This window comes from Colias eurytheme, chromosome 19, assembly GCF_061535395.1.
Source record: "Colias eurytheme isolate Ceu_HAF_F1 chromosome 19, ilColEury1 Martin Lab GWU primary, whole genome shotgun sequence".
NCBI classification, from domain to species: Eukaryota; Metazoa; Arthropoda; class Insecta; order Lepidoptera; family Pieridae; genus Colias; species Colias eurytheme.
Window position 1 is genome coordinate 6,092,058 of NC_142998.1, and position 26,571 is coordinate 6,118,628.

General features: G+C 32.0%; 2 protein-coding genes across 3 annotated transcripts in view; one reads left to right on the forward strand and one right to left on the reverse strand.

Annotated features, from left to right (window-relative positions):
- Fur1 (Furin-like protease 1) overlaps positions 1–26,571 on the forward strand; it is a 166,293-nt gene that overhangs the window by 40,870 nt on the left and 98,852 nt on the right. The gene's annotated exons all lie outside the window — the stretch shown is intronic.
- LOC149900204 (uncharacterized) lies at positions 17,506–18,977 on the reverse strand. Its single transcript, XM_090112866.1, has 2 exons — positions 18,784–18,977; positions 17,506–18,703 (listed from the first exon to the last, which is right to left on the reverse strand). The coding sequence occupies exon 2, from the start codon at positions 18,626–18,628 to the stop codon at positions 17,507–17,509; it is 1,122 nt and encodes a 373-aa protein (XP_089968992.1). The 5' UTR covers positions 18,629–18,703; positions 18,784–18,977; the 3' UTR covers position 17,506.

Sequence of the window (26,571 nt, forward strand, 5' to 3'; positions counted from 1 at the left end):
TTATGCAAATTATTTCGTTTGTTTTAACTGCTCTATGTTTAGCGACCAGGATTGGTGGTGGCGTTCTAAAACCGTACAACTTTGTAAAACTGCATTTTTTAAGTAGTTTTATAACTGTTTTACAGCGATATAGTTTAGTTTATTTATGTGCTCTCAGCGTTTTTATTAATGCGGCGTCAGGTGAGCAGTAGAACATGTTTAATGTTTATAAAATGTGTCCTTTAAAAGGTATTCATTTAAAGTTGTTATTTATGGATTATTTTGGAAGTTCGGTAATATGCATGACATTACAGATAATAATATAATGAAAACAAAGATTACAATAGGCTGTTCCCAACAAAAATGTCAGTTTAATAATATGTTGAGTTAACATAATTGTTTCAGACACAATGTATACTTTATTGTACTGAAACAATAACACGTTGCATAATGCTTTTGTCAGTTTTATTCCTGCAGCTCGTATTAAGTTTATATAAAATGATTTCGAATAAAATTTGTAACGTTTAACTTTAGAAATGCACGAAATGCGCAAGTTGAATATCTCGTTGTTATTATAAGACAACATAGACGAAGAAAATGTGACACAATATCATTAGCAAAATGGGTCAAATGCTTTGTTTGATCTTTGGAGAGTTCTCTAGGTGCTAGTTATTATAATGAATGAAATAGTAATACTGGCAGCGAAGACCTATTATTTTTGTCAAGGGAAATGAAAGTATTCGTTAATGTTATAATTTATTTTACTAACTGTTACGATTGTAGATAAATTTCATTGAATAAAGATACTTGGCATATTTAAATTAAATTTTATTTAACTGTTTATTTTGATTTAATATTGAATGAAAACACCAACACTTAACACTTTAAAATTAAATATTACTAATACAATACCTACACGAAACAATAAATGAACTCAAAAGATTTTGTAAACATCTTTATTGTTATCATGAGAATTTTGATAAACGTAACAGTTGGTAACTATAAATAAGAATCCTGTATTCTACCACGCCTCAATACATACAAATTCATATATATTTCAAGATTACATACACAAAGTTAATTAACCGCCTATTAAATAGATTTCCTTACGTCATTGCGTAACAATTTTCTAAACAATTTATCTTACATTATCAGTATCGAAGCCACTTGTGAACAAGTTCCGAGCTATGTAGAATGTAGTTAATATTTGCGTGACCGACCGTTTTCATGTTAGGCCATCGATCGCGTGACTTTACGATATCTGAGTACCCAGAATACAATAACGGGCATCAGGAATCAGGATGGTATAAATTAATGTACAACTTCATTATGAAATCGGTATTCGTATGCACAAGCCCTTCTAGGCGTGTATACATTTTCCGTGAATAATGTTCAGATGCAGAATTTGTACCTAAATTAGAATTGTAGTCTGTAGATATCAGTAGCTAAACTATTCTCAAAGAATGTGTTGTCATTGTTTAGGTACATTGTATCATAGGAGATACACACCATAGGAATGATTTTTTAAACACCATGTGTCAATTTATTTATGCAGTATTAAATCATTGCCATAATTTGCTCAAAAATCAAAATGTTACTAATAAATAAATAAATAAAAAAAAACTTTATTATGTACTGTTACCCTGTGGCCTGTACATACATTATAAGGGTTCTTGAACACTTAAAATCTTTAAGAAGTCAATCTATAAAGTGTCTCCTCCATTAGTCCATGCATTGCGCTTCTGTTGATCCCCAGATATGACATGAACCTCAACTTTACTCCGACTTGATTAATGTAGGTCGCCTGCACTATTTTTCTTTTATTTTGATAATGGCGGCACAGATGACCTAGTATTTTCACGCCCCTCTACACTTTTAATTATATTTTCTTTTATTTACAATCTCGTGGAAAATAATAGATTAAAATATCGTCGCTCCCTTTACTTTACTTTATTAGTTACGTTCAAGGTTATAATTTCATGAAAAAACTAGTGTACAAAAATAATTGTTCGCATAAAGTTCACGATTTCTTCATGTTTTAAAATAAAAATGTTCCCTTATCATGTAGTAAAAATAACATTCCTCGTAATATATGAAACTTTACCCAATGTACTTAATAGGGTTCTACTAAATATACGTATATTGTACCTACCTATAGTAATTTACTTATAAGGTACAAGACCAAATAATGATATCATAATTTAATGGAAAAATAACTTAAATATACTTAATATGTATTATAGTCGTTAAATATTTGCAGCTTCCATTATCCTGATACCTAGTTAAGTTTGAACGAAACAGGATAATAAACAAATGTCCATTACCATTTTCTCTGTAAATGTTATGAAATCATTCTCTTTTAAGCGCGTCTAATAAAAACCCGGTAAACGTAAGAAAAAAGTTTTACAATAAAGTTGTTTATGAAATATGATTATTTAATCTCACGACGAATGACAATATATTTCCATATATAAATATTTTTTGCATACAACCTTGACCTAGCGTTTAACGACCCTGACCAGCTGTATTGATTCATTCAGTAGATTCAGCGCTACATTCTAGTTCCGCTCGCAGATATTTAGAGCGCTTTAAAGCTCTTTCCGAGAAATGCGTTATCACTTCACACTGGCAATTCATTTCATCCGTAATGGTGAAACTATCTGCTTATTTTATTGCCGAAGAAATAATAAATATTGAAGATAATTGAAAATACATACTGTATATTTTCGTATGATAATGCAATAACAATATTTATATTCACTTCATCGTAATGTATTACAAACTTTGCGTTCATTGTGAACTCAAATATGCGAGTTGTAATTTTCAAAAGATGTTAAAGGGAATGATTGGCTTGGTACTTTTGTTTCTAACGACTCTCAAACTTAACAAAGGGTTTGGAATTTAAAGAAGCTGAATGTAAATGAGTATAGCGAGTTCCTAACAAGTTGGCACGTACGATATGGCTTATTACACAAAAAGTGGGACAGAACGATTCCCCATTATTCAGGGAGCGAATGGGCAATAACTCATTGAACACCTGTTCCGCTGCAAATAGAAACTTGGGTTGAATTGTTAACTGCGCCTAACTTTTGATGGATTTCGATGACTCGTATGTTTTAGTTTTTCCGCGTTCGGAAAATGCATTACGACATGTGAATCGACTATAGATTTGTTTGTTTTCATCAGAAATATTTCCTCACTGCATTGCGATCGAAAAATTATCTCGTATAGATTGTTGTTTATTCAACCCTTGATAAGTTACGATATTATTTTTAAAACAAACATCTTGTTTGCTATAAAAACGAAACCTTGTTGAACTATTTGACTTAAATCGGTGGTTCAAAATAGATCGTCGTATACTTCGTTTATGACGGTCGTAAATCGTTCCAATGAGTTTAGACGAACGTTAGAAACCGCGGATAGGTTGTTTTATTATGAGTGTGTTTAGAAGAAATATATAAAGCCGACATTTTAGCCCATTCACGTTGGAAAATAAACATGTAAATATGAGTTGAATGGAATCCCGAGAGTGCGTGTCGCGCCGCGATTCCGAGGCGCTCATTACAGCCAAAGAAAATTCTTACCTAACTATTAAAGACATTTTGAAGTTGATTCTTGTTAGATTTTCATGGCGGTGAAATAATGAATATTGTAAGATTTATGTGAATAATAATGTTGTATAGAAATATGATTGTAAACATATATTCAATACCTAAATATTTCTGCTTATATTTTTCAAAAATATTATTTCGATTTCTTAACGTTAATTTTTTATTTCATTGTTTTCAGTTTAATTCAAACTGACTAAAGAATGAAATGTCAAAGGTGACACATTAAAATAGTCATATGTAAACATGACCTAATTATATACAGACGCAGTTGAGCTAAGGGCGTGTCCACATGTACACGGCACGGCGCCGTCAACGCGCAACGATGCGATGTCGCGGCGCAGTGTGTTGCCGCGTCGTAGAAATTATCGTTGCCGTATCGTAAAAATTCACGTCACTATGCCGCAACGTTACAGGGCACGGCAGCCTTGGCAGAGAAGTGGCAGTCTGTAGCACAGTGTGATCAAAATTACCAGAATTCTGCGATTTTAGCAGAATATGAACCCTGATTTAGGGCTTAGCATAATACGCCGCACAATAGATAAAGTTGACAATTTTTAGCAGAATCTTAATAATCTTAACATAATTCAACATTTATTGTAAGTTAACTAGGTTTCATTGAAATAGTTGTGCTAGAAACATAGAAAAATCTATCATTTCCATTTTATGTAACGTTTTTGTTGGTGTGTTTGCCTTGGCCACCCGTCAGCAGAGCAGAAATTCAGGATTTTTTTTTAAATGTTTAGCATATTTTAGCAGATTAACCAAGCAACTAGCAGAATTTCTGCGGGGGTCATATTCTGCTAAAATCGCAGAATTTTGTTAAATCTGATCACACTGTGCTACAGACTGCCACTTCTCTGCCAAGGCTGCCGTGCCCTGTAACGTTGCGGCATAGTGACGTGAATTTTTACGATACGGCAACGATAATTTCTACGACGCGGCAACGCACCGCGCCACGACATCGCATCGTTGCGCGTTGACGGCGCCGTGCCGTGTACATGTGGACACGCCCTAATGCCAACTGTGAAAATCTGCTTAATTTCATATAACGTCTAAACTGACTGTTAGCTATATGATATATGTATTTTGTTATGCGAAAAATAATGAATCTTAATCATTGCAAGTCTATTACTTATTACTATATTAATACTAATTTGATTACTTATCACAGAAAATTCAAAATAGTTATGAACTTGATTTATAAAGAGGTCCATCATGACCACAGATAAAATAATAATGATACACCACGTTCATAGATACTTCGGTATCTTTAAAAAATTGATCTTGTTCTTAATTGAAAAGATATTGTAAACTTAATAAGGTAAGGAAACTAAATAGATTTGAGATTTCCCTATTCTTAAAAAATACATGACATGAACAAATAGTAATAAAAATAGCATTCTAGGACTATAAGTGAGCCGTGCAACGTTTATTTCTTTTGGGAAACATTACATAACAACTGCATTATCTTACAGATGTGGTTAATGATTGTTCTTTGATTATTATTAAAGATTTCATTGTTAACGAAAAACATGTTTGATTAACTAATTTATAGCATCATTGTATGGTAATGTTTACGTTTCCCACATTAATATAATAATAATGTAGGTTTTGAATACCGATGCTAAATACGTTGTTATTTAGTAAAATTATAATCAGCGTTTAAATAGGCATGTACAAAATAAAAAATAGGACAAAATATTTAATCTGAATATGAAGGCATTTTTTTAATCTATTGATATTGTTTACCAATCATGGAAATAGGCCTTCGTTGATTAATTATTATTACGGCAAAAACTGCGAACCTTTATTACAGACAAAGACAAAGGATATAACTCAAAACTTTAACGTTTTTCTCCCCTCATCTAAAATATTTTTATATTCCAACTTCATTTTACAAGATATACAAAGTTTTAGTGGTCGTATTGGAATCGGGATAAACTTTTATTGGATAGCATCCGCTATTGGCAGGAATATTTCGATGCAAACCAATAATCTGGCTATTGGCAAAGTTTTATTGTTTAGGCGAAATTATGCGATGAATAATTTCGTGCAGTATTGTTTAATATCACTGCAGAGACTGCTTTGTTGTCAAGTACTAGTGAATTTCTGCCAAATTATACGAGTATCTTCTAATTTCAATTATTTTAGGAAACAGACCTAAGCTATGTTTTCGTTTTATATATTTAGTTTTAGTAAAATCACAATGCAAACTACCGAGCAAATAATAATTTTAAGGAATACGAGCTACATGAGATTTCTTATTAAAAAAGTATAACCTAATGTAGAATTAATTGTTTTCTTACAAAAGCAGAAAATATCGGTAAATTAACCGGCCATATTTTGCATAGTAAATTGACTACATTGGGTGCAGGTATCAGGCTCGCATAAGTCGGAGCGGGTCAGCGTGACATCGCATCGCATCGTGATTGTAATCGGGCCATTCACGTTCATGCGGAGCACGCTTCCATCTCGCGCCTGGGTACAATGGACCGAATTCTAGGGCTGCTGCCATTGTACATTATTAGATGTTGATTTATTGAAGAATTATATATTGTATGAATGAAGTCATATATTGTAAAACGTATGTTGTATCAATGTAATATCACATAAAAATTGCAAAAAATGTACTTAGTGGAAGTTGGTCTTTTTTCCGGAAATCCGGAAAAAAGACCAACCGCACAAATCACAATACGTTTACATATATTTCCAATAAAGTACGTTCTTTCTTACTTAATGTCATACTCTTCGTCCATTAAGTAGTAGGTCAATGGTTTTCTTTAAACTTTATCGGAATTCTTTTAAAACTAATGTTCCTCCAGTGCAGTTTATTCTTGCTTTGTGTTGAAGCTGAAAAAGATTTTTCTCGAATAATAGTCAATTTACTCGATAGTACATTGTTTGTCTTCCTTATCTTTTATATTTCAAGTCTGTAAGTAGCCTCACTAACCACTTTATATATTTATAAGTAGGTACGTAATAAATCGAAATAACAATAAAAATAGAATTTGATATAAATCTTTGTATTGATTAAACTGTTTGTGTGTTATGTAAATGAATATATGCTTATTATTGTAAATTTCTCAGAATATAGTTCAGTTAATGTCCATCCATCGCACCACCTTTTTAACTAACAATAACAGTGAATCAAAAAGGATTTTATCTGTTATCCGCGACTAGTTGTACGTGCTCTTAGAGCGATATCGAAACGTTTTCAAGTCCCGTATTTACATTTAAAGTTTGTGGAGCATTCGCTTGTACTCGAAAACTGCAAATATAACGTGAATCCGAAAGACCAGTTCGATCGCCAGATGGATAAATAAACTAGTATAAATATTGGTCATTCTTGTTATTTTTATAAAATTTCAGTGGAAATCTAGACATGTATAAATTCAGTTTACATAATATGCTTGCGTGCCACTGTTATTCAGTTTGATTCATGTCACATGTTAAAGGTATATCAAGTTGCCCCCTGTGCATTGTAAGGGTACTTGTACTTATTTTGTGGTATTATAGCAACATTGGTGTTCTTCAGTGTAAAGTCTTCATCAAGAATAACATGTTATGGAATATGTTGCTATTGAAAATGCAGATACACGTGTACGATTCCTGTAACGGTAATATTTTCCTGCCATGTTGTGGTATTAAAAATATTTATTGAATGCTTGTATTCATATTGCTTTCCAAAGAAATACTAAACCATTAATTGGTCCATGTTGCATCATAGCAAATGGACTTCTAGTGAAAAATGTACCAATTATTTTAACAGCACACGTGTTTGCGAGCAGTACATCGATATCCGGACCTGAAGTTTTTGACTAGATTAATTGTGGTTCAGATTCGGAAAATAAACTTGCTAACTGCTAACCGGAAATCAAATAACTGGATTAATTAACTTAAACCCATGCTAACTACTCTGACCAAGCGAATAAATATTTAATGGATTTTCAGGTAGTTTTTATAGATTAAAAGCGACGAAAGCGTTATGATTTTTCAATTAATATGTAAATCTATTTCATTCACTCTGAACCTGTGTGACTCGATAAAATAATTGATTGCTTTAACATACATTTTGGTTGCACGTCAAAAACATTTGTACGCATTTCCAATCATTCTGTTTGAGTGCGGTTGATTTCAAAATTTATCTGATATATTTTCAATAAGACCCATTAAATTTTGCCCCTGATAAAGTGACGTCGATCAATATGATCATGTCCTGTGTCCTTATTCAAGCCCTTTATATCACATATAAGGAAGAAAAATCAATGCAGTCATCCGTTTAAACATTAATAAAAAGGGACTATAAGAAAAAGAGTGTTTGAGAAACACGTGATAATAGTAAAATCTCTAAACGATTCGTGTCGGACGATTATTGCCGTTCTAAAAAGCACGAGCTTTTCGTTTTTTCTTACGGCGCTCTGTTGCTCTAGAAAATTGTCGATTTTAAAATTAAACAACTGTTTAGCACTATTGTTATTCTCTTTAAAATTGTCTAGACTATTATGATACCTATAGCTAGATAATATAATGAACTAAACTTTTAGAACTTTTATTTCATAAATGCTATTACGATTTTTTAATCAAATTACACCATGCAAATATTTGCTTTTTAAAATATTTTCACTATCGTAATATATTTTTCCGTCATACGTGTAGCACGCGAAGGTAAGCCAGTTACATGGTGTTTCATACAGCGAGTCCAATACGATTAACTTGTAAACCCATATAGGCCTTTACGCACTCCAGTTGTTTTAACTCGAGTTATGTTTATAGCGCCATGTTGTATACACTGAAAAGTTGCAGTGAGTATTCCAAGATATTATTATTGAGATTCGCAGATGTTAAATATTGTGAGATAAGATTTAAAATGGGAAATCTCGTCTCGCGGTCTAAATTATTTGATATAAATTTCCCCATTTCCAGAATTTGCACAGTTCATAAAATAACGTGCTAAGGTTTCCTCTCAGTAAAAGCTACATGCTGAACATATATTCTATTTTTGCTGTGTAAAGCTTCAAAGTTGAAATATAGCCAAGCGATAAATCTCGCTTGCTTGAGCAAATCGTTCTATATCCCGGATATCGATGTATTGCTGGTTTATACGCTAAGTTCGTTCTTCGATTATATCAACTAATATTGAAATAGTGAGGATGCAGGATACGATTTTATTTTGTCTTGTTACCTGCAGAGTTGCGATACGAAGTGAAATGTGTAGTGCTGTAGTGGATATGCAAATATATAGTAATATATATTTTATAGCCATTGTTGGTAAAGTATCTTGTGAGTTCTCTCATCGGCTTGTTAGAAGCGTGTATTGGGAGTGTGAGAATGAGGGAAAGATATCTGTGTCACACTTATGCACGCTATCTCCCGCGCAGTTGGCTAGTCTTCGTGACTGAAATTCGGCCAGATGGCCATACAAGATATCAGTGACAGTTTAATTGATTTTGCATCTAATATGAATTAAGTGAACAAGACAATTGCTGTTTAAAAAACACAATATCTAGAAAAAAATTATACCTATAATGTTTATCTTAATAATATTATAAAGCTGAAGAGTTTGTTTCCTTGTCTGCTTGAACGCGTTTATTAAAAAATTGGTCCGATTTTAAAAGTTTTCACCGCTAGGTAGATAGCCCGTTTATTGATGAAGGTTATATATTATCACGCTAAGAGCAAAAGGGTCGTAGCAATGCGTGTAAAACCGGGTTCCACAGCTAGTATTTTAATAAATAGAAAGCAAGCTTTAACCATTTTGTTCAATTTGTTATTCTTTCAATACTTTATGCTAATTACAACGGGTTAATTAAAACTAAACTGAAAACTAGTTTCCATATAATATTTTGGAGCTATATCACATTCCATAAAGTCATGATATTGTGCACTTGACAGTTCCGGAGAGGCGGACCTCGGGCGAGGAAACTTTTCGGCGATCTCACTGGCTCCTCAGTTAATTCATTACTCCAATTAGTACGCCGAAACACGCACATTTAATATTTCAGAAAGATTAAACAAACAGACAGCTTGCTTTTAATGTCTAAAGAAAAAGTTAAAGCTGTAGTGGGTAAGGAATTCAGGCTTTGATATTTTTAGTAATTCATTGCTCAAGCTCTTGAATTTTTGAGTCTGTATTCAAAATAAACTTTACGCTAATTACTAATTTTAGGAGGTATCTACAATTTTTTAAATTTTTGTAGTTGTTATTTTTCAGTAGTATTCTTCTTATTATTGTATGGGTATTTAAATGTGTTTTTTGAAGTAATTTGTAGTTTGAATTCTGTGAAGTGAGCGTTAATTATTATTAGTAAGCCGCATCAATCCTTATTTAATGTTTTTGGCCCACGGATTTTAGCATTTACTACTTTCTGTTTCTTTTAATTACATCGTAAAAGAGTTTTTATGAAAAACATTTAAAATAGAATACTCTTAATCCTTTAAAAATTGTTACGAAAAGATACGTGGGACAATAGAATTTATACTCCATGGAAAAAATAAATGCAAATCAACTAATTAGTTCGAAGTATTTAAGCAATTTATTTGAATTAATTACCAGCGGTCAATAACCTGATTAGTATGAAGATATTATTTTTGTGTTTCCAGTTTCCTGCCACTCATCACTATTATTCTGATAATGTTGATTTTATTGATAAATGAGAGCGTTTGCATATTAAGTCCAGTTTGCAAAACTTAATTAACATTTTTGTTGTTCATCATAACTATAATACCTATTATATTATGATATAATATGAATTTATGATATTTATTCCGTCGCTGGAGTTCAATAGAGTATAGAAGTGAGAAATATATTGTGAGAATAAAAATTTTCATTTAGATACGAGAGTGGCTTCTTTAATAGGTACATGTTTACAATGGCCTATTTTATAAAGAAGAATATTTACTTGTATATAATATGTATATTTAATGAACAGAACGTAACGTAAATATCAAAACGAGGGAATTGCGACAAAATTTTGTTCAGAAGAAACCATAAACCATAGTCGAAATTTTAAACATTTTCTTCTATTTTGAAACGGAATCTTTGTAATTCTGCAAATCTCATTCTTTTGGAATGTGAACGGATGCAAACATTTATATATAGATACTTCAAATAGTTTCCAACCATCGGAATGATGTGATGTGATCCAGTTATTTTGATAGGATCGAAATGGTTCTAGCTTGTTTTATTTGGCACGATTTAAGCCGAGATGCAGTTTTACATAACGGAAATGTGATCCAAGAAAAATAACATTGTTTAAAAATACACTCCCACTGAACCTGGAAATAACAGCAGTTTTATTTTCTACGTACAGAATATTAAGTACAAATATTATTTTCCTTATATAGAGTAATTCCGTCATAAATACTGCTTTCCTTTACGTTGTATACCTTTATATGCAAAGTTGTCGCTTTCCGCTAGAAAGCTTGCGTACTGTCATTATGTAGTATCTCTATAAACTAACGGTTATTGTCAAGGTAACCGCAGTGGGCGCTGTATTAATAGACCAGCATTTGCGGTTGAGAAATCCTTATACGTGTGTTAAAGTTTGGGGAATTTCTCGTGTTTACGGGAGTATCGTAAGTTGGATGAGTTTGACGAGTCTTGTGCGATGGCGAGGAATAGTTTCACGTAGTCTTTGAAGTATTTTATACTAAGAACGTCAAGTTACGGTTATATGTTTGGTCCAGTTATTGCGGTCACAATCACTCGAATGGTTTGCGATTTCTTTGACTTTGTCAACATTTGCGTCCGTATGATTGATGACGCATTGCAACAAGAAATACGTCAGCTTCGTTTCCTTTTAAACTTTTAACTCGTTATTAGTCATTAAATTATCAGTTTCTAAATGTTTTTGCTACATTGATAAATTGAAGAACGTCTTATATATTCGCTACATTTATTTTCGTGTAAGTCTAGATTAAATAAAGATAAAGTATAGTTTGATGAATTTATCGTCGTCTGCTAGTTAAGCCGGGTCAACGACACAAAACTATCTCGCAAATTACTAGCGGTAAGTCACAATTTATTTTATCGAACGGATGCGAGGACAATATCCGGCACTTTATTATTGTCGTCTCCTGCGTTTATCTTATTAATTGCAAATTAATGATTTTCATTAATTAGGGTGAATGTATTCCGCTAGTATAAGCATAGGTATAAATAAAGAAAAAAATATTGGCTATAATTTTTGAGCAATCCACTTGTATGCTAATGATTATGTAAATGAATATATGGGTCGGTGTGTAAAATATATTTTTAATTGAATTTGCACTTGACCGAAATTCCAGCCGATTTTAATTGGGGTTGAATTCTAAAGTGGAGCACGCTTGAAGAATGAAAGTTGGAAATAGCCCATGTCCGTCAGACCATTGTTGAATACAGGTCTAATATCTTACTTTTTTATCGCTATTTTTTCGACCTTGAAGTCTTGAAGTATTACAACTCTATTGTAAATATAAATATTGTCACGACTGCGAATCATTTATTCCCCCGTCAGTCAGGTTTACTCTTTAAATTGAAAAGATCGTAAATCAATTTATTTCATTGTGTAAAAATTAATGTTCGACAGATTTTTAATTCAATTTATTATTTAATATTTCCGACGACCGACGTGACGACCAAGCGGCAAGGCTGCCCCTGACTTGTTTAATGAACGATACAATGCAAAAACAAAGTATAGTAAACCTTTTAAATTTTAATTAATGAAAAAAATCTCTTGTTTCTAATGAATGCCTCATTAAAATTGTTAAAAATGTCTAATTTTGTGAATGTTTCTAGTTTACTTTAAACACGCTTATTTCAATAGGCAGGTATATTACCTACCGGAATTATAGGCATGTAAGAATGTAAAAGTAAAAACACAATGAATAAGTATAAAACAATTATACATATATGGATGTTATCTAAATTCACTTGTCAGCAACCTGAAAGAAACTCCATCAAAATATCACGTTTGTAGGGGATCTTCAATTACGCAGAATTCGTGATGGGACATTTTTTCCATTAAATATGCAAACTTTGATGGATTGTGTCCTGAGAGCCACCTAAAAGCAATTTATTGGAATTGAAATCAGTCAATATTGCTCAATGTTTCTTTGTGGTGCGTCACTTTTAATATTACATTGGCTTTATTATTTTTCATAAAAAGTCATCTTTATTTCTATTAACTTTTGTTTTATAATAAAGTAGAGTTATAATAAATGATTCAATAATATATATAAAGCTACTAATAATATTTTATGAATTTATTAGTTGAACATGAATGAAGATGTTCTCTCAACAGATTTAGATTTAAGTCTTTGAACGCATGTAGCTATTATGTTCTTAAAATAAATCTATATTTGAGTTTTGCAGTCGATAAAAGATACTGAATCCTATATAAAATTGTAATACAAGCCCTTTTGTTGTTTATCATAAAAAGAAACTCGCTGATAGAATTTACTTCCCTAACAATTGGGGTTATCATTCTTTTGTACCATATCACACAAACATATCTTATATTTTATTCTTAGATATATAATATAAGCTTACCTTCGGCGAACTCAGAACAAAGACTCAATTTGTATCACTAGCATTTTGTTTTGTTACCGCCTTATGATCACGGCTTCGCAAAGCAATAGAGCATGTTAATCTAATATTTTATTTATCACTACATAGTATAAAATATAGTCGTCTGTCGCTGTCTGTCCGTCCCTATATTATATACTTAAATCTTTAAACTACACAATGGATTTTGAAGCGGCTTTTGTTTAATAGAGAAGACTATGAAATATCCACGAGGAAGGTTTCAGTATATAATTTGTTAAGTTTTCTACAGAGTGGACGAAGCCGTTTTAAAAGCTACTTTGATGATATAATCTTGCCTTCAACATTAAACTTATATTCAACTTGTTAATTCAAAAGAATTGATTTTGAAATAAACTTTTTAGTTCTAATGCGAAAAGCTCAAATGAAAACTTCATTTAACATTGTGATATTTAAATAAACGGACTATGTAAAGTACAGAACTAGGTAGTTCATAGAAACATTCCGACTAAATGATTAATCTCTGATGTTAAGATATAGCTTCCATGATTTATAATGTCGATAAAGTAGAGATAGAAATACAGATATCGTGCGAAGTTCTGTACATTTGAAAGGTCACAAATACCCTCCGATGTTTTATCGGGTAGAAAAATGTCCTTACAACCGTTATGTATGTATTACCACCTAATCTTCATTTCGCGGAAGATCGGCGCAACAAATTCCTTTTTCGCAGCCCTATTGAGTGCCGATGTAATTTATTTGGATCTGAGAGTAATTCGTTTACCCTTATCAAGGAGGGCCAAGTTTGGAATCTTAATATAGTTTTTTTGGCATTATGAGCCGGTGAAAGCAAATAAACAGACATTAGAAAAGGGTTAAGATAATAAAGTACTTTTTCTAATATCATTGGGTTAATGTGTGTGCTGTGTTTAAAGATATTTAAATATTATATATATAAGATATATTATTGAGGATTTTCAATGAAAACCAATTTGTTTCTCTGAAAATACAAAGTTTTTATTTTAATAGTTTCACAATTTTAAAATACAAGCAGTTTGTTACTACAACAACTATTCTCACCTGAAAATACAAAGAAACGACATTTAAAGTCCACATATAATAATAAATCCCCAATTATATCCCTTGCACATTGTTGCACACCAACACACAATACTTTAATCCTTTCTCGCCATTTTTTCTTACCGCTACGTCAATCCGAAAATAACATGAACGCGCGAAGCGCGGCAAATTTGAATATGGATGAAATGTTATTTCATTACATCTCCCCCCCCAAAAGTGAAAATTCTAAATAATATATCTATATCCTAAACGTAATCTTCATATTATTCTGCTGTTACTGGTTGTAATTTAGTTATGTGAAATAGTGTTGATTCTGTTTTTCTATTTCCGGTGTCAATCCTATAGATGGAGTTTGATATTTTCTCCAAAATCTTGAAAGGGCCTATTAATAGTTCGTCTAATTTTTTTCTATTTAATCTGTTTCCATTCTCCACATATACATCGCTCCCTATTTGTAATTCTAGCGGTTTTCTATTTCTGTCAAATATTTTCTTGTTGTAATTGTGGGATTTTATTGTATTCTCTAATGCTAATCTTCTATCTGCAATCCACTTGTCTTCCTTTTGTATTGTTTTAATTTCGTTTGGTAGAATAGTGACATTTGTACCATCAAGTAAGTATTTTGGTGCAAATCCTGTAACTGAGTGTTCCGTTTCATTATATTTCTGTATACATTCTCTTGCTACTGTTGTCCATGTTTTCTTGTTATTTTTCTCATTTATTCTGCATCTTATTTTATTGACTATTGTTTGATTTAATCTTTCGTTCAAGCCATTCGAGAATGGTGTATTGACTGCTGTAAATATTAATGTAATGTTGTTTTCCTGTAAATATTGTTTAAATTCTCTGGAGTTGATGCCCGGGTATTGATCTGTTAGAATTATTCCAATCTCATCTGTCTCGAGTACTTTCTTTGTTAGTTTAATAAAGTCGCTTGCATTCTGTGTTTTAGAAGTTACAATAAATGCATACCTGGTGTAGTGGTCTACTAAAAGGTGTAAATATTTTTTTGTTGACCTAGATCCTCCAAAGCCACCGATAGTATCTATTGACATTATCTCAAACGGTTTTGTTGCTGGTCCCAGTTGTGACATTAGTCCAAATTTTCCTTGACATCTCGATTTATTTTTTATACATATTTCACATGTTTTACAAATATTTAATATATTTTTTGTTAGATTTTTAGCTGTATATACAGGGCTTATCTTTTTCTGCAATTGTCTGATACCAATATGGCATAAATCTTCATGCACCTTTTTAATAAGTTCTTTACTGAATTCTTCTGAGAGGATAATCTTTTCATCTTTCTTTATTTTTTTGTAGTATATTTCATTTTTGTGTATAAGATTTTGTTTATTTTCTATTATTATTGCATTTTTCTCTTGATCTTCAATTACATCTTTTATCTGTATTAAATTAACTATTTTCAATAGGTCCTCTTTGTTATCTTCTGATTCTAATACTGGGTTTCGACTCAAACAGTCAGCTTCAACATTTTCTTTGCCGGGTATATATTTTATTGTAAAATCATACTGAGATAGGTAATATGTAAGGTCTCCCAATTCTTCATCCGTCCTGCATTTAATATTCATATTCTCTAGAGGTTTGTGGTCAGAATAAATAGTGAATTGTTTTCCAATGAGCCAGTGTTGCCAATACTTAACCGCTTCTTTCATTGCAAGGCATTCCAAATATATAGCTTTTTTTCGTTTTTGAGGTTCATTCAGTTTCTTTGAGAAATATGCCACCGGTTTGTCTTTGCCGTCTAGTTGTGTCTGTTTTAATATTGCCCCAATACCCTCTAAAGATGCATCTGTAAAAATTTTTATCGGTAAGTCATTATCAAATATTTCCAACACAGGTTGAGAGCTTAAATAATTTTTTATTTGATTAAATGATTCTTCACACTTCTTTGACCACACAAATTTTTCATTTTTTCTTAATAAATTATGTAATGGGTCTAAAATAATTGCGCTTCTTGGTATGTATTCGTGGTAGAAGTTGATTTTACCCAAAAATTGTCTAATGTTCTTTTGTGTCTTAGGGGTTGGAAAATGTTTTATTGAGATCAGATTGTCTTTAAGTGGTCTTACCGAATTGTGCTGAATTACATGTCCTAGGTACTTTACCGAGTCTGAAGCGAAGGTACACTTCTGCAACTTCAATCTAAAGCCTTCTTTTATTATTGCCTCTAATACATCTCTTATGTGTCTCAAATGTTCTTCAAAGTTGGACGAGTATATCAAAATATCGTCAATGAAGTTAACTGCATATCCTGTAAGATTGTGTTTTCTTAGAATATTGCTTAAAATTCTCTGGAAAATTGCTGGTGATGTTTTCAAGCCAAAAGGGAGGCAGGTCCACTGGTAGTGGCCCTCCTGTGTGACAAATCCTGTTTTACTTCTATCTTCCACCCTTAGTGGTATTGCCCAAAATGCTGAATTTATGTCCAGTGTAGTAAAATATTTACAATTTCTAGTTTTAATAATTAAATCATCTATTAATGGGAAAGGTTGAGCTTGCGGTACAACAATTTTGTTCAACTCTCTGAAATCTATGCATAAACGGGATTTTTTATTGTCACCTTTTTTAAATGCCATTGTCACTGGAGCAGCGAAAGGACTGTAAGATTCTTCTATTAAATTATTCTTTAGTAACATGGATATTTGCTTTTCAATTTCTAATTTATCTTCTATTGTACATCTATATGGTCTTTTACTACAGTATTTATTGACTAATAAGTCTATGTGAGCTTCATAATTTCTAACTGATCCTATATCATACTTGTCTTTAGCAAAAATTGTTTTAAATTCCTTTATAATTTTCTCTATCTCAATTTTCTTTTCAGTATCTAAGTGTTCAATCATACTTATAAATTCCTCTGTTTCTATATGTTCATTGAAGTTTATTGCAAAAGTCTTTTTATATTTTTTTTTATTTTCGTTCTCTTTAGGTATTCTGTCTTTTTTATTTACTATTTTCTTTTGTTCTATCTGCAAGTTCTCATTTTGAGTTAGTCTGAATTTCTGTATCATATCCAATCCGATTATAAAATCATCAAAATCTTCATTTTCTACAACATATACATCCACTTCTTCTTCCAAATCAAATATTTTTATTTTAATTGTTATCAAGCCATCTGTTTTCTTCACACCATTAACCGTTTTCATATATGCAACATTAACATTATCTTTATCTTCTTTTACTTTTATCAGTCTTGAATTTATCAAAGAGATCTGTGAGCCTGAATCATAAATTCCACTTACTTCTATTTTATTTTCTAACAAAAGCTTGATTTTGATTAATGGTGTACTTACTCGTTTTTTTTATTAGTATTCATATCTACTTCAATAATTGAATTATTGTTCACAGTTCTGGCTTTGGTACCCCTTTCAGATTCATTTTTATTTTTCTTGAACCAACACAACTCTTCTGGATGGTATCTTATTCCTTTGTCTAAAGATTGACAGGTCTTACACGGCTTCTTCTCATTAATTTTATTTCTATGAAGAAAAGTAGCACTTCTTACCATAGGTGAGTTTTTCTTGTACATCATACCTTCATATTTTCTTATCTCGTTGAACAAATCAGTAGTGTTGTTGAGTTCATCCCTGTTTAATTTATTTAAGATAAACCCGGGTAAGCCTGTTGCAATAAGATCTATTATTGTTTTGGAGTCTACTGATTTGTTTATGTCTAGTATGAGTCGTTCTTTTTTTATTGCATAATCAATTAATAATCCTTCTTTATACTTGAACGCAAAAGCATATGTGACCATGTCCCATCCTTGGTTTTTAAATGTTTCCAAAAACTTGTTTTTCCATTCCTTCCATTCAGAAGTTACTGTTAGTTTGATGGCCATCGAGCTATACCAATCCAAACAAGATTTTTCTAAAAACAATCTCAATATTTCAATTTTTGTTTCATCTTTTGTAATATTGAAGCGGTCACACTCTTTTTCAAAATTCTCTATCCATTGCAATGCATTACAATTCTTACTTGTGAATTTTTCAATAATAAATTTCTCCGAGACATGTTTTAGGTTATGTTGATTTTCTTTCTTCGTGGTAGTTTCAATTAATTTTTCTAATATATTTTGTAAATTACTATCTTTGTCTTTTGGTTGTATGATGCTAATTTCTTCCAAGTATTGATCCAAAAATTGCATATTACCTTCCTCATCTGTATATGTTTTCTTTTGGTCTTCATCTAATTTTATCCAAATTTTTCGGCTTTGATGCCTCTTCTTTATGCTGTTTTTTATTTTCGAGAATGTATTCATTTTAACAATATATGTATGGTGAATGACCGGTTTCAGATCATCAGGTAAGACATAGCATTTTCCTTCTTCTGTAGTAATTGAGGTTATGGCTAACACATTGGATTTGCCATCATTTGAAGCTATCATCGTAAACTCAAATTGCAATCGGTCCATCTTCTTTTAGTTAACGAAAATGTCGTTTTATAAGATATATTATTGAGGATTTTCAATGAAAACCAATTTGTTTCTCTGAAAATACAAAGTTTTTATTTTAATAGTTTCACAATTTTAAAATACAAGCAGTTTGTTACTACAACAACTATTCTCACCTGAAAATACAAAGAAACGACATTTAAAGTCCACATATAATAATAAATCCCCAATTATATCCCTTGCACATTGTTGCACACCAACACACAATACTTTAATCCTTTCTCGCCATTTTTTCTTACCGCTACGTCAATCCGAAAATAACATGAACGCGCGAAGCGCGGCAAATTTGAATATGGATGAAATGTTATTTCATTACATATATTATTAATATTATATACCAATATATAATATATTATCTCTATATTTATATAATCCCATATCCCGCTGCGCCTAGCTTGATAATATTTCAACATAAAAAATTCTGATTGTTCGTTTATGCATAAATATAAAATAAATAAATTTGAAATTATAATCAACATAAATCATCGAGCATATAAAATGGACAATAGCGTTGCAACATATTTTTATAAAGGCAATTCAATTGTTGCAGTTAAAATAAAGTGTGCCCCGGTGACAATAACGAGCAATAATTACACGTGTAGCATCGCACCGGAGACCTCAATTTTAATAAATTAAACTCGCTCTAATTATTTCAATGCAACTGTTGTTTTATATAAATTGCTAACAATTCCACGCCGTCAACGCGGGCGTTTGATATGTTTATAATGTGAACAAACAAACAGTGACTGTCGTATGACGCCGGCTTTTTTGCGCATTCCTCGATGCTCGATTGTTTGCTAATTGTATTTTGAAATAGACAAATTGACTTCACGCGTACCTATATCGCTACCAAGCGCTACATACAACTTCATATCTAATTTATAATAACTATTTACTTTTATCTTCTTTATTCGGAAAATCAAATAAGCCACACTTATTGGTGAAAAGAAATCGATTTTGCTGTTTTCGAAATATATCTTTTATAATTTTTTTTTGGGGATGAGGGGGTGACTTGCGGTTTTGGGATTGTTCTAGTACATTATATTTAATGGCCTTCGGTACCGTGTCACCGCTGAGAAGCGTGACCAAAATACAGTAGTCTTCTAATCATGTCGGTCTTAAAATAAATCCAAGCTTAGGCTGTAATAACCATGTTGCTTGAACATCACGTGGAAGTTCTTTTGCTGGTCTAAATATTGTAATAATTCCAGTAATATCAATCATTTTCCGGCATTTTTAATATTTATGGTAAATGTGGGTGTTGAATTTGGGTAATTTACATAGATACGCATAGAAGGTATGAACATTTGGAACTTCAAGATTATATAGAGTCTTAATTTCGTTGGATAATCAATAAATTATAACTACTTAATTCCAAGTTTACGTTTTCCATGTTTCGCTGTAAACATAATCTGTTTTATTTAAAAATATTAACATACATGTTTTATTGTTCCAGGTAAGGACAAGGCGGTTTCGAGGCTCTTAAATGTTATCTGCTGACGAGTGAAGGTATTCAATTGAATGTCACTTGCTATAGTTCCGCATGGCCTTACAAACTGGTTTAAATGAATCGTTATAGACCAAGTATCATTTAGGGCGGCTTTCCGGCCAGTAATGCCACTTGAAATGTAGCTTTAATGATATTTAAATCGAGGTTTAAATAGATCAAACATGCTGCGAGTTTTATATGGAGCATAGATAGGCAGATTGTGCGGATAAATAGAAACGATTGTTGATGACATTTAAAATAGTATTTACGATTTATTGGGAAAGTCTTTGTAGTAGTTAGTATTATAATCATAATTTTCCCTTCCTTTATATTTTAATAAGTATAATTTGTTATTATATAAATTTATAAAGAGAAATAATTTGATCTCGAGGCGGGACAAATTGATCAAATTTTTTCTATTCTTTATAAATTTATATTTATAAAGCATTCGAATGACGTTAAACCAAAAATATCGAATTTAATTTGTTACTGTTGATCTCTGAAAGGATAGAAGATAAAGGTAGTATTATCAAGTAGTTATGCATGAAATCTAAACGAAGCTGTTCGCTTACCTCATTATCACTGCAACTGTTTTATGAATTTCCTGGTAAGGAAAACCTTCCAGGCATTGTTCTTCACCAACCAAGTTTACCCTTCATTGATCGGATATTTGAATAAATAAAATTCCAGGTAGGAACTACGTAAATAATTAAACATTATTCCAGAAAATTCTTTTGTTCCAAATAGATTTTGTAAATGAATTACGCCCACAAGGTGTTAACCTTTACATCCATTACCGCGAACCATTGCGGCCTTTATAATTGCTTTTTAAAGCTCAGGCTGTTATGACATTTGATTACAATAGGCAATGGATGAATTATTACTTATTCAAATATAAAATGATTTGTTCAACGAAAATTGGAAATACGATTTTGAAAGTAAACCTTACTTACCTAATACCGAAAAATATTAAATAATCTGCATATTATTATGTAGTCTAGATACAAAAATGGAATTGAAAAACTAAACAGCAAACGAAATATATGTTGTAGAACTATTGCAGAACACGTACAGAACATGTAACATTGATAAAAATATATTTTTGCACGAGCAAGCATTTATTCATTTAATTAAAACAATTTGGCACTGGCGACTCCCAAGTATTGCATTAGAAACGTTAGTTGCACTCGGCGAGATATAACCTAACAGAATTGCAATAAAGCGCCTGAGCCACGCAGCTCGCAAACTTTCTTTATGCAATATTATACATTATTTATTCAGGGCGCACTGTTCACTTTACTAGGTAATATTTTCCGTATTTATGCAAACGGTTTACGTTTCCTTGAGACATAATGTCTGTTACAATGAGCGGCTACGTTTTATTTCGCCAAAATATAAATATGCTGATTTTATTCTTTCGAGATAAAATGGAGGAGACGCAGTAAACTCGACTGGGCTTGTATTCTTTAATAAGCTAAGAAGCTATGGGTCATAAAACGATGAATCTTATTAAAAGTATGTTTCTTTTTATAACACTACTAAAAGAATATCGATTTAACTTTATCAACTTGCAAACTTTTATATTTACAGCTTCATTTTATTGGAATTCGGAATTCTAAACTCTTAATATACCTATACTAGTTAACGAAGCCAGATAACAAGCTTACGTATGCGATTCTGTTCCACAAAATAGGCTCAAGTCTAATGGAGTCAAATAGAGCACGATTTAGTCGATTAGCAATTATGTTCAGAAAATGGGTTGATGTGTTATCTCCATTTATCACATGGCTGATTTACATACCATAACATGATTTGCGAAACATTTTCTAAGAATAAACGGTAGCTAAAACAACCCCAGCCGGATCAAGGAAGCGATCAACTCTGGAAGTTTAAAAATATTTGGAGTGTTTTATTTTTAGTGCGATATCTTGAAGATTATCGGGAAGCTGGTGTCGTTAAGCTCTCGGCGATGTTGAGTGCTCTCGAGCGCGTCTTAGCGCGTCTCGGCACTGACAGCGACGGAACAATAACGGATTTTCTTTTACACCCGAAGGTCATCCGTCGAGGGCCTTGTAGTTTGCTGTTAAATATTTAATCGGTTAAACGGTGTTGGCTTCGGTTCTCATTGTAATGTAATTGGAATTGTGGGAGGCGATGGCTTTGTAGCGTTAGAGCTTTGTAGGTTTGGGGAGTAATTTTGAACGCTTGAATTTATATATAATTTATTTTATTTATATTGCTGTTATCGGTTGTTGTAGAGAAACAGTGCTTCTACACGTTTTAGTTATACATATTTCACATTGCAATATCTAGAATCAATTTTTTTATTTTTCTTATATATTTACATACAACTTCCTTGAGATTATGGAATAATCGAATGTGACTGTTAGCGTTTACTCTTTTCGTATTTTTATAAGAGATCAGTGTGGATTGAAATACAAAAGTTTAAAACATACTACATGTGCTGTTCGCTAGATTAAATTTGCTCTTGTATGGGAACTTTCTTCTTTTGTTAAAAATGTTGCGGCACATTTGACAACTGGGAAAATTTTAGTTTATGTAAGTATTCAAAGAAGGAGCTTTTCACAATGCAACGGTTCGTGATAAATAGTTCAAAAAGGGATTTAAATTAAGTAGCAATATATTTAGATGAAATTAGAAAATATACAAACAATTATTATAAACAAAGTGTTGTTAATTTTGTGTGCATTATGGATTCAAAGAATAATTGAAAAGAGAACGTTTTGTTATCAATTTTACGTATTTAGATCGATAAACTACGTTCCATTATTTTCGCTCTATTGCAGACGAGAAGAATTCTCAGAACTACATTAATTGTGGTGAACAGAACACATTCGTAGAAATAAACGCATGGACCAATGTAATATCGAGTAATTGATGGAGATGTACTAGTTATTTTTTAAGACGAATTTCCAATAATTCCTTATATTTCCCATATGAAAGGAAGTTTTATGAATAAACTTCTAGGGAAGGAATGTAGCCTACATGCTGTTGAATGGTTATAAAACCGGTAAAAAGATATCATAAATTAAAATGCATTCTTAAATGCAATATGACAGAGTATTATACATTTACAAAAGTTATTCATTTAGTCTTCGTGACCACGCTTGGTGTAAGAGGTTCGAAACGTTGGGTTTTAATGAATAAATCGCGTTAAAATGCATTCAAATTCAAAATAAGTAGTCATAAAAATATAACTGGTAACAGAAACTTTCATCAATTGGGTAGGTTACACAACATCAGTCCTTTAAAATTCTGCTCTGTAATCATCAAATTATTTCCCCGAAATCCCACTCGTCACTGAATCAGTACTGCTAATTGAGCCTTTTATCCCAATTACACTGCTTTGTAGTAGACTTCATATAGCAGAATGGGATCCTGTGAGCCTTAGATAAGGATTCCTCCAGTGAATCGTATTTCCTTATAACTTTTTGTCTTTATCGCTCGAAGAAGTAATTACGATTGACAACCTTTATTGTTTGAGGGGATTTGATGAGAAGTACTTTAATATTAGATTGTAATGAAACATCATGTTTAATATGGGTGTTCGGTGTATTTAGATATTCATTATTCTTGTGTGCCATTTTGTAAAGTAGCGAGAAACTTTTAATAATCGAAATAAAAAAAAGGATTTATAACATGGATGGAGTCTTCATTCAACTACACTACTTAGCTGTTAATTTTGCGGTATTTGGCCTAAACATAATAGTATGAATGTTTGAGAATATACAGTCAAAATGAACATCAGAGCAATTTTTGATTTCACCATAGTTGCTCCAGTGGTTAAAGAGTGTTAAAAACTGACAAATAAATATATTCCCTTACTGAAATACATAGTCATAAATTAGAAGATTTTACTTATAATATCAATGAAACCAAGCCGGTAATATTATTCAAGTAAATTAGCGTGGAAGCGGCGACGGCGCGGCGGTTAAAGATTAATTGATAAACTTTTATTTCTATAATTGGTTCTTCTTCAAATCTTTACTTGACTAGTAATGGGAGCACAAGCGAAATGTAAAAAAACGAAGCTTACATGAATCAAAAATAATTTATCCAGAAATCAGATATTTTTACGATTCAATACATGAGGTTCCTATTAACATCTAAGGAAGATATTATTTCTATAATGAGTCGAATTTAAATGAAAAATAATCTAAAGAAAAGCTTTTCACTGAAGTCATACGAACAACTAATGTATGTACCCATAACAAACATATGTGCGGAGCGTTTGAACAAATTGATATAAATGAAACATGAGCCATCAAGTAATAAGCGAAATTGATGACAATTACACGCTTTTGATTCAGGTGCGGTCATCGGGTCGACTAATTGATGGATTAAATTAAATATTGCCATTGGTTACCAATTATTTGGGCCTCCATTATTGATGAGCACACGTTATAATTGGTAAAAACGTAGTACTTTTGCTAATTGCTTGAGGGTTTGTATTCATATCCTGGCTTCTCTGGACTGGTTTCTAGAAACAAATATTTTTATATGTTAATGAGAATCCAGTGTAAAGGCTAATAAAGGTTTTTACTATAATCTGCGAAAGCTTTTGCAAAAGTCGTCCTACACACTTGTGGGTTGGAGAATTCGTGCGAATGTGGGTAAAAATATTTAATTGTAACGATTGTATGTAATTTAAGAGCATTCTATAAAAAGAATTCGATGAGCTCTCAGCTATTGATAGACATAAATTTACTGAAAATAAATAACGAAAATACCTACCCACGTCACGTATCATATTGTATATTAAACCTACATATTGTAAGTATAAAAATCAAGTTTAAATAGAATTTCTATTACTCAATTCTTTGAAAGAATTTGGTATAATGGGCTGTACTAATATGATTTCATTGTATTCAATCCATTCAATTTATTACTGAAGTCGTGTAGAGGTTACAAAATATGTTACGGGTACATCGATTTATCATATTAGTGTATCAGTAATAAGATATAGGATTGATCACGCTTAATGTATACCTAATAGAAGGCACTAGAAGCACAGATAACTAAATATAGTTACTCTAGAAGGCTATATTGGAATATGAAATTATTTACCTGTTAAAGAAGATTTGCAACGGTCGGAAGTTTTCAAAGTCCTCATACTTTATAACATGATTAATAACTGTCCCCATACATGGGGAGGTTACTTAACACGTACTAAAAGGAACTTGAAAAGTTCGGCTTATTTCTTGTTCCACTTAGGGGCCTTGTTTGTTATTTTTTATGTCACTTGTTTTAAGGGTCCTCTGGTAGATAAAATTATTTATATATCACTCTCGTAACGGGTGAAGGTTTTACGTATAATGTTTTCATTATTTTAACCGTTTCTTGGAAATTTGTTGTTTATTGAGATTAATAACAAAGTAGATAATATCGAGTTTTGTTATCTTTTAAAATAAAATATGTGTATTATGTTTGTTTACTCAGACCTAAATAAGCTTTACTAGATTTATCGGATGAACTGGAAGCTATATAGTTGTTTGATGAATGGCAATTTTTTCGAGATTAAATTGAACTAGATCAATTTATCACTTTCAAAAATCCCTGTATCAGTTTTTATGGAAATTGATGAAAGCGATTTAGAGATTCCGATGCGAGAGGTCATCCATATAGATGAATAGGTACCTAAATATTAACCCAAAAATATTTAGGTACCTATACATCGTCAAATACGTGAGGGCGCGTTTATATGACAAGGAATGTTACAGCGTGTCGGCCGCGCGGCCGCCGCGCGGCGGCCGCGCGGTCAGCCCCGCCACTGCGAACCCGGACCATATCCAGTTGAACGTAAAGTTGAAATTAAATGTCCTAGTTAATAAAACATAAATCTGCTATAACTGAACAGTTAGTACGCGGCCACCGCGCGGTCGCCGCGCGGCGGCCGCGCGGTGACCGCGCGCGTCGTCTAACTGCAGCCTTATTGGTCTATTTCTTTGTATTTACATATACAATGTATCACCATCGATAAATAATAATAAATACATATTAAGTACTAGCTGTGCCCGCGACTTCGTCCGCGTGGAATAGTGACTGCGTAGTAGTTACTAATTAACACACAATTATTTAGTAAACACGTCTTGAAACACGTACTACCATAAACAACTAAATTATAAGTACTTACAGATTATTTTACAGTTAAGAAATAAAATAAATAATAACACAAAATAACTGTTAGTAAAATTTATTACTAAACTGAGCTAAAAAAACTTAGGTACAAAAGAGTTCAAAATTTCCAAGGTATGGCTATCCTCCCGCTCCCATATCCTTCTACTTTCACAGACTTTCAACTTTTCCCTTTCACCCCTAGTAAATGGCAGAACCGATTTTGATGTAAACCATGTCTAATTGTACCTATATGTACACGTCATATCCTTTCGTTTGG

Coding starts and splice junctions, on each gene's coding strand:
- LOC149900204 (XM_090112866.1), bottom strand. CDS start 18,628: ATGGACCGATTGCAATTTGAGTTTACGATGATAGCTTCAAATGATGGC.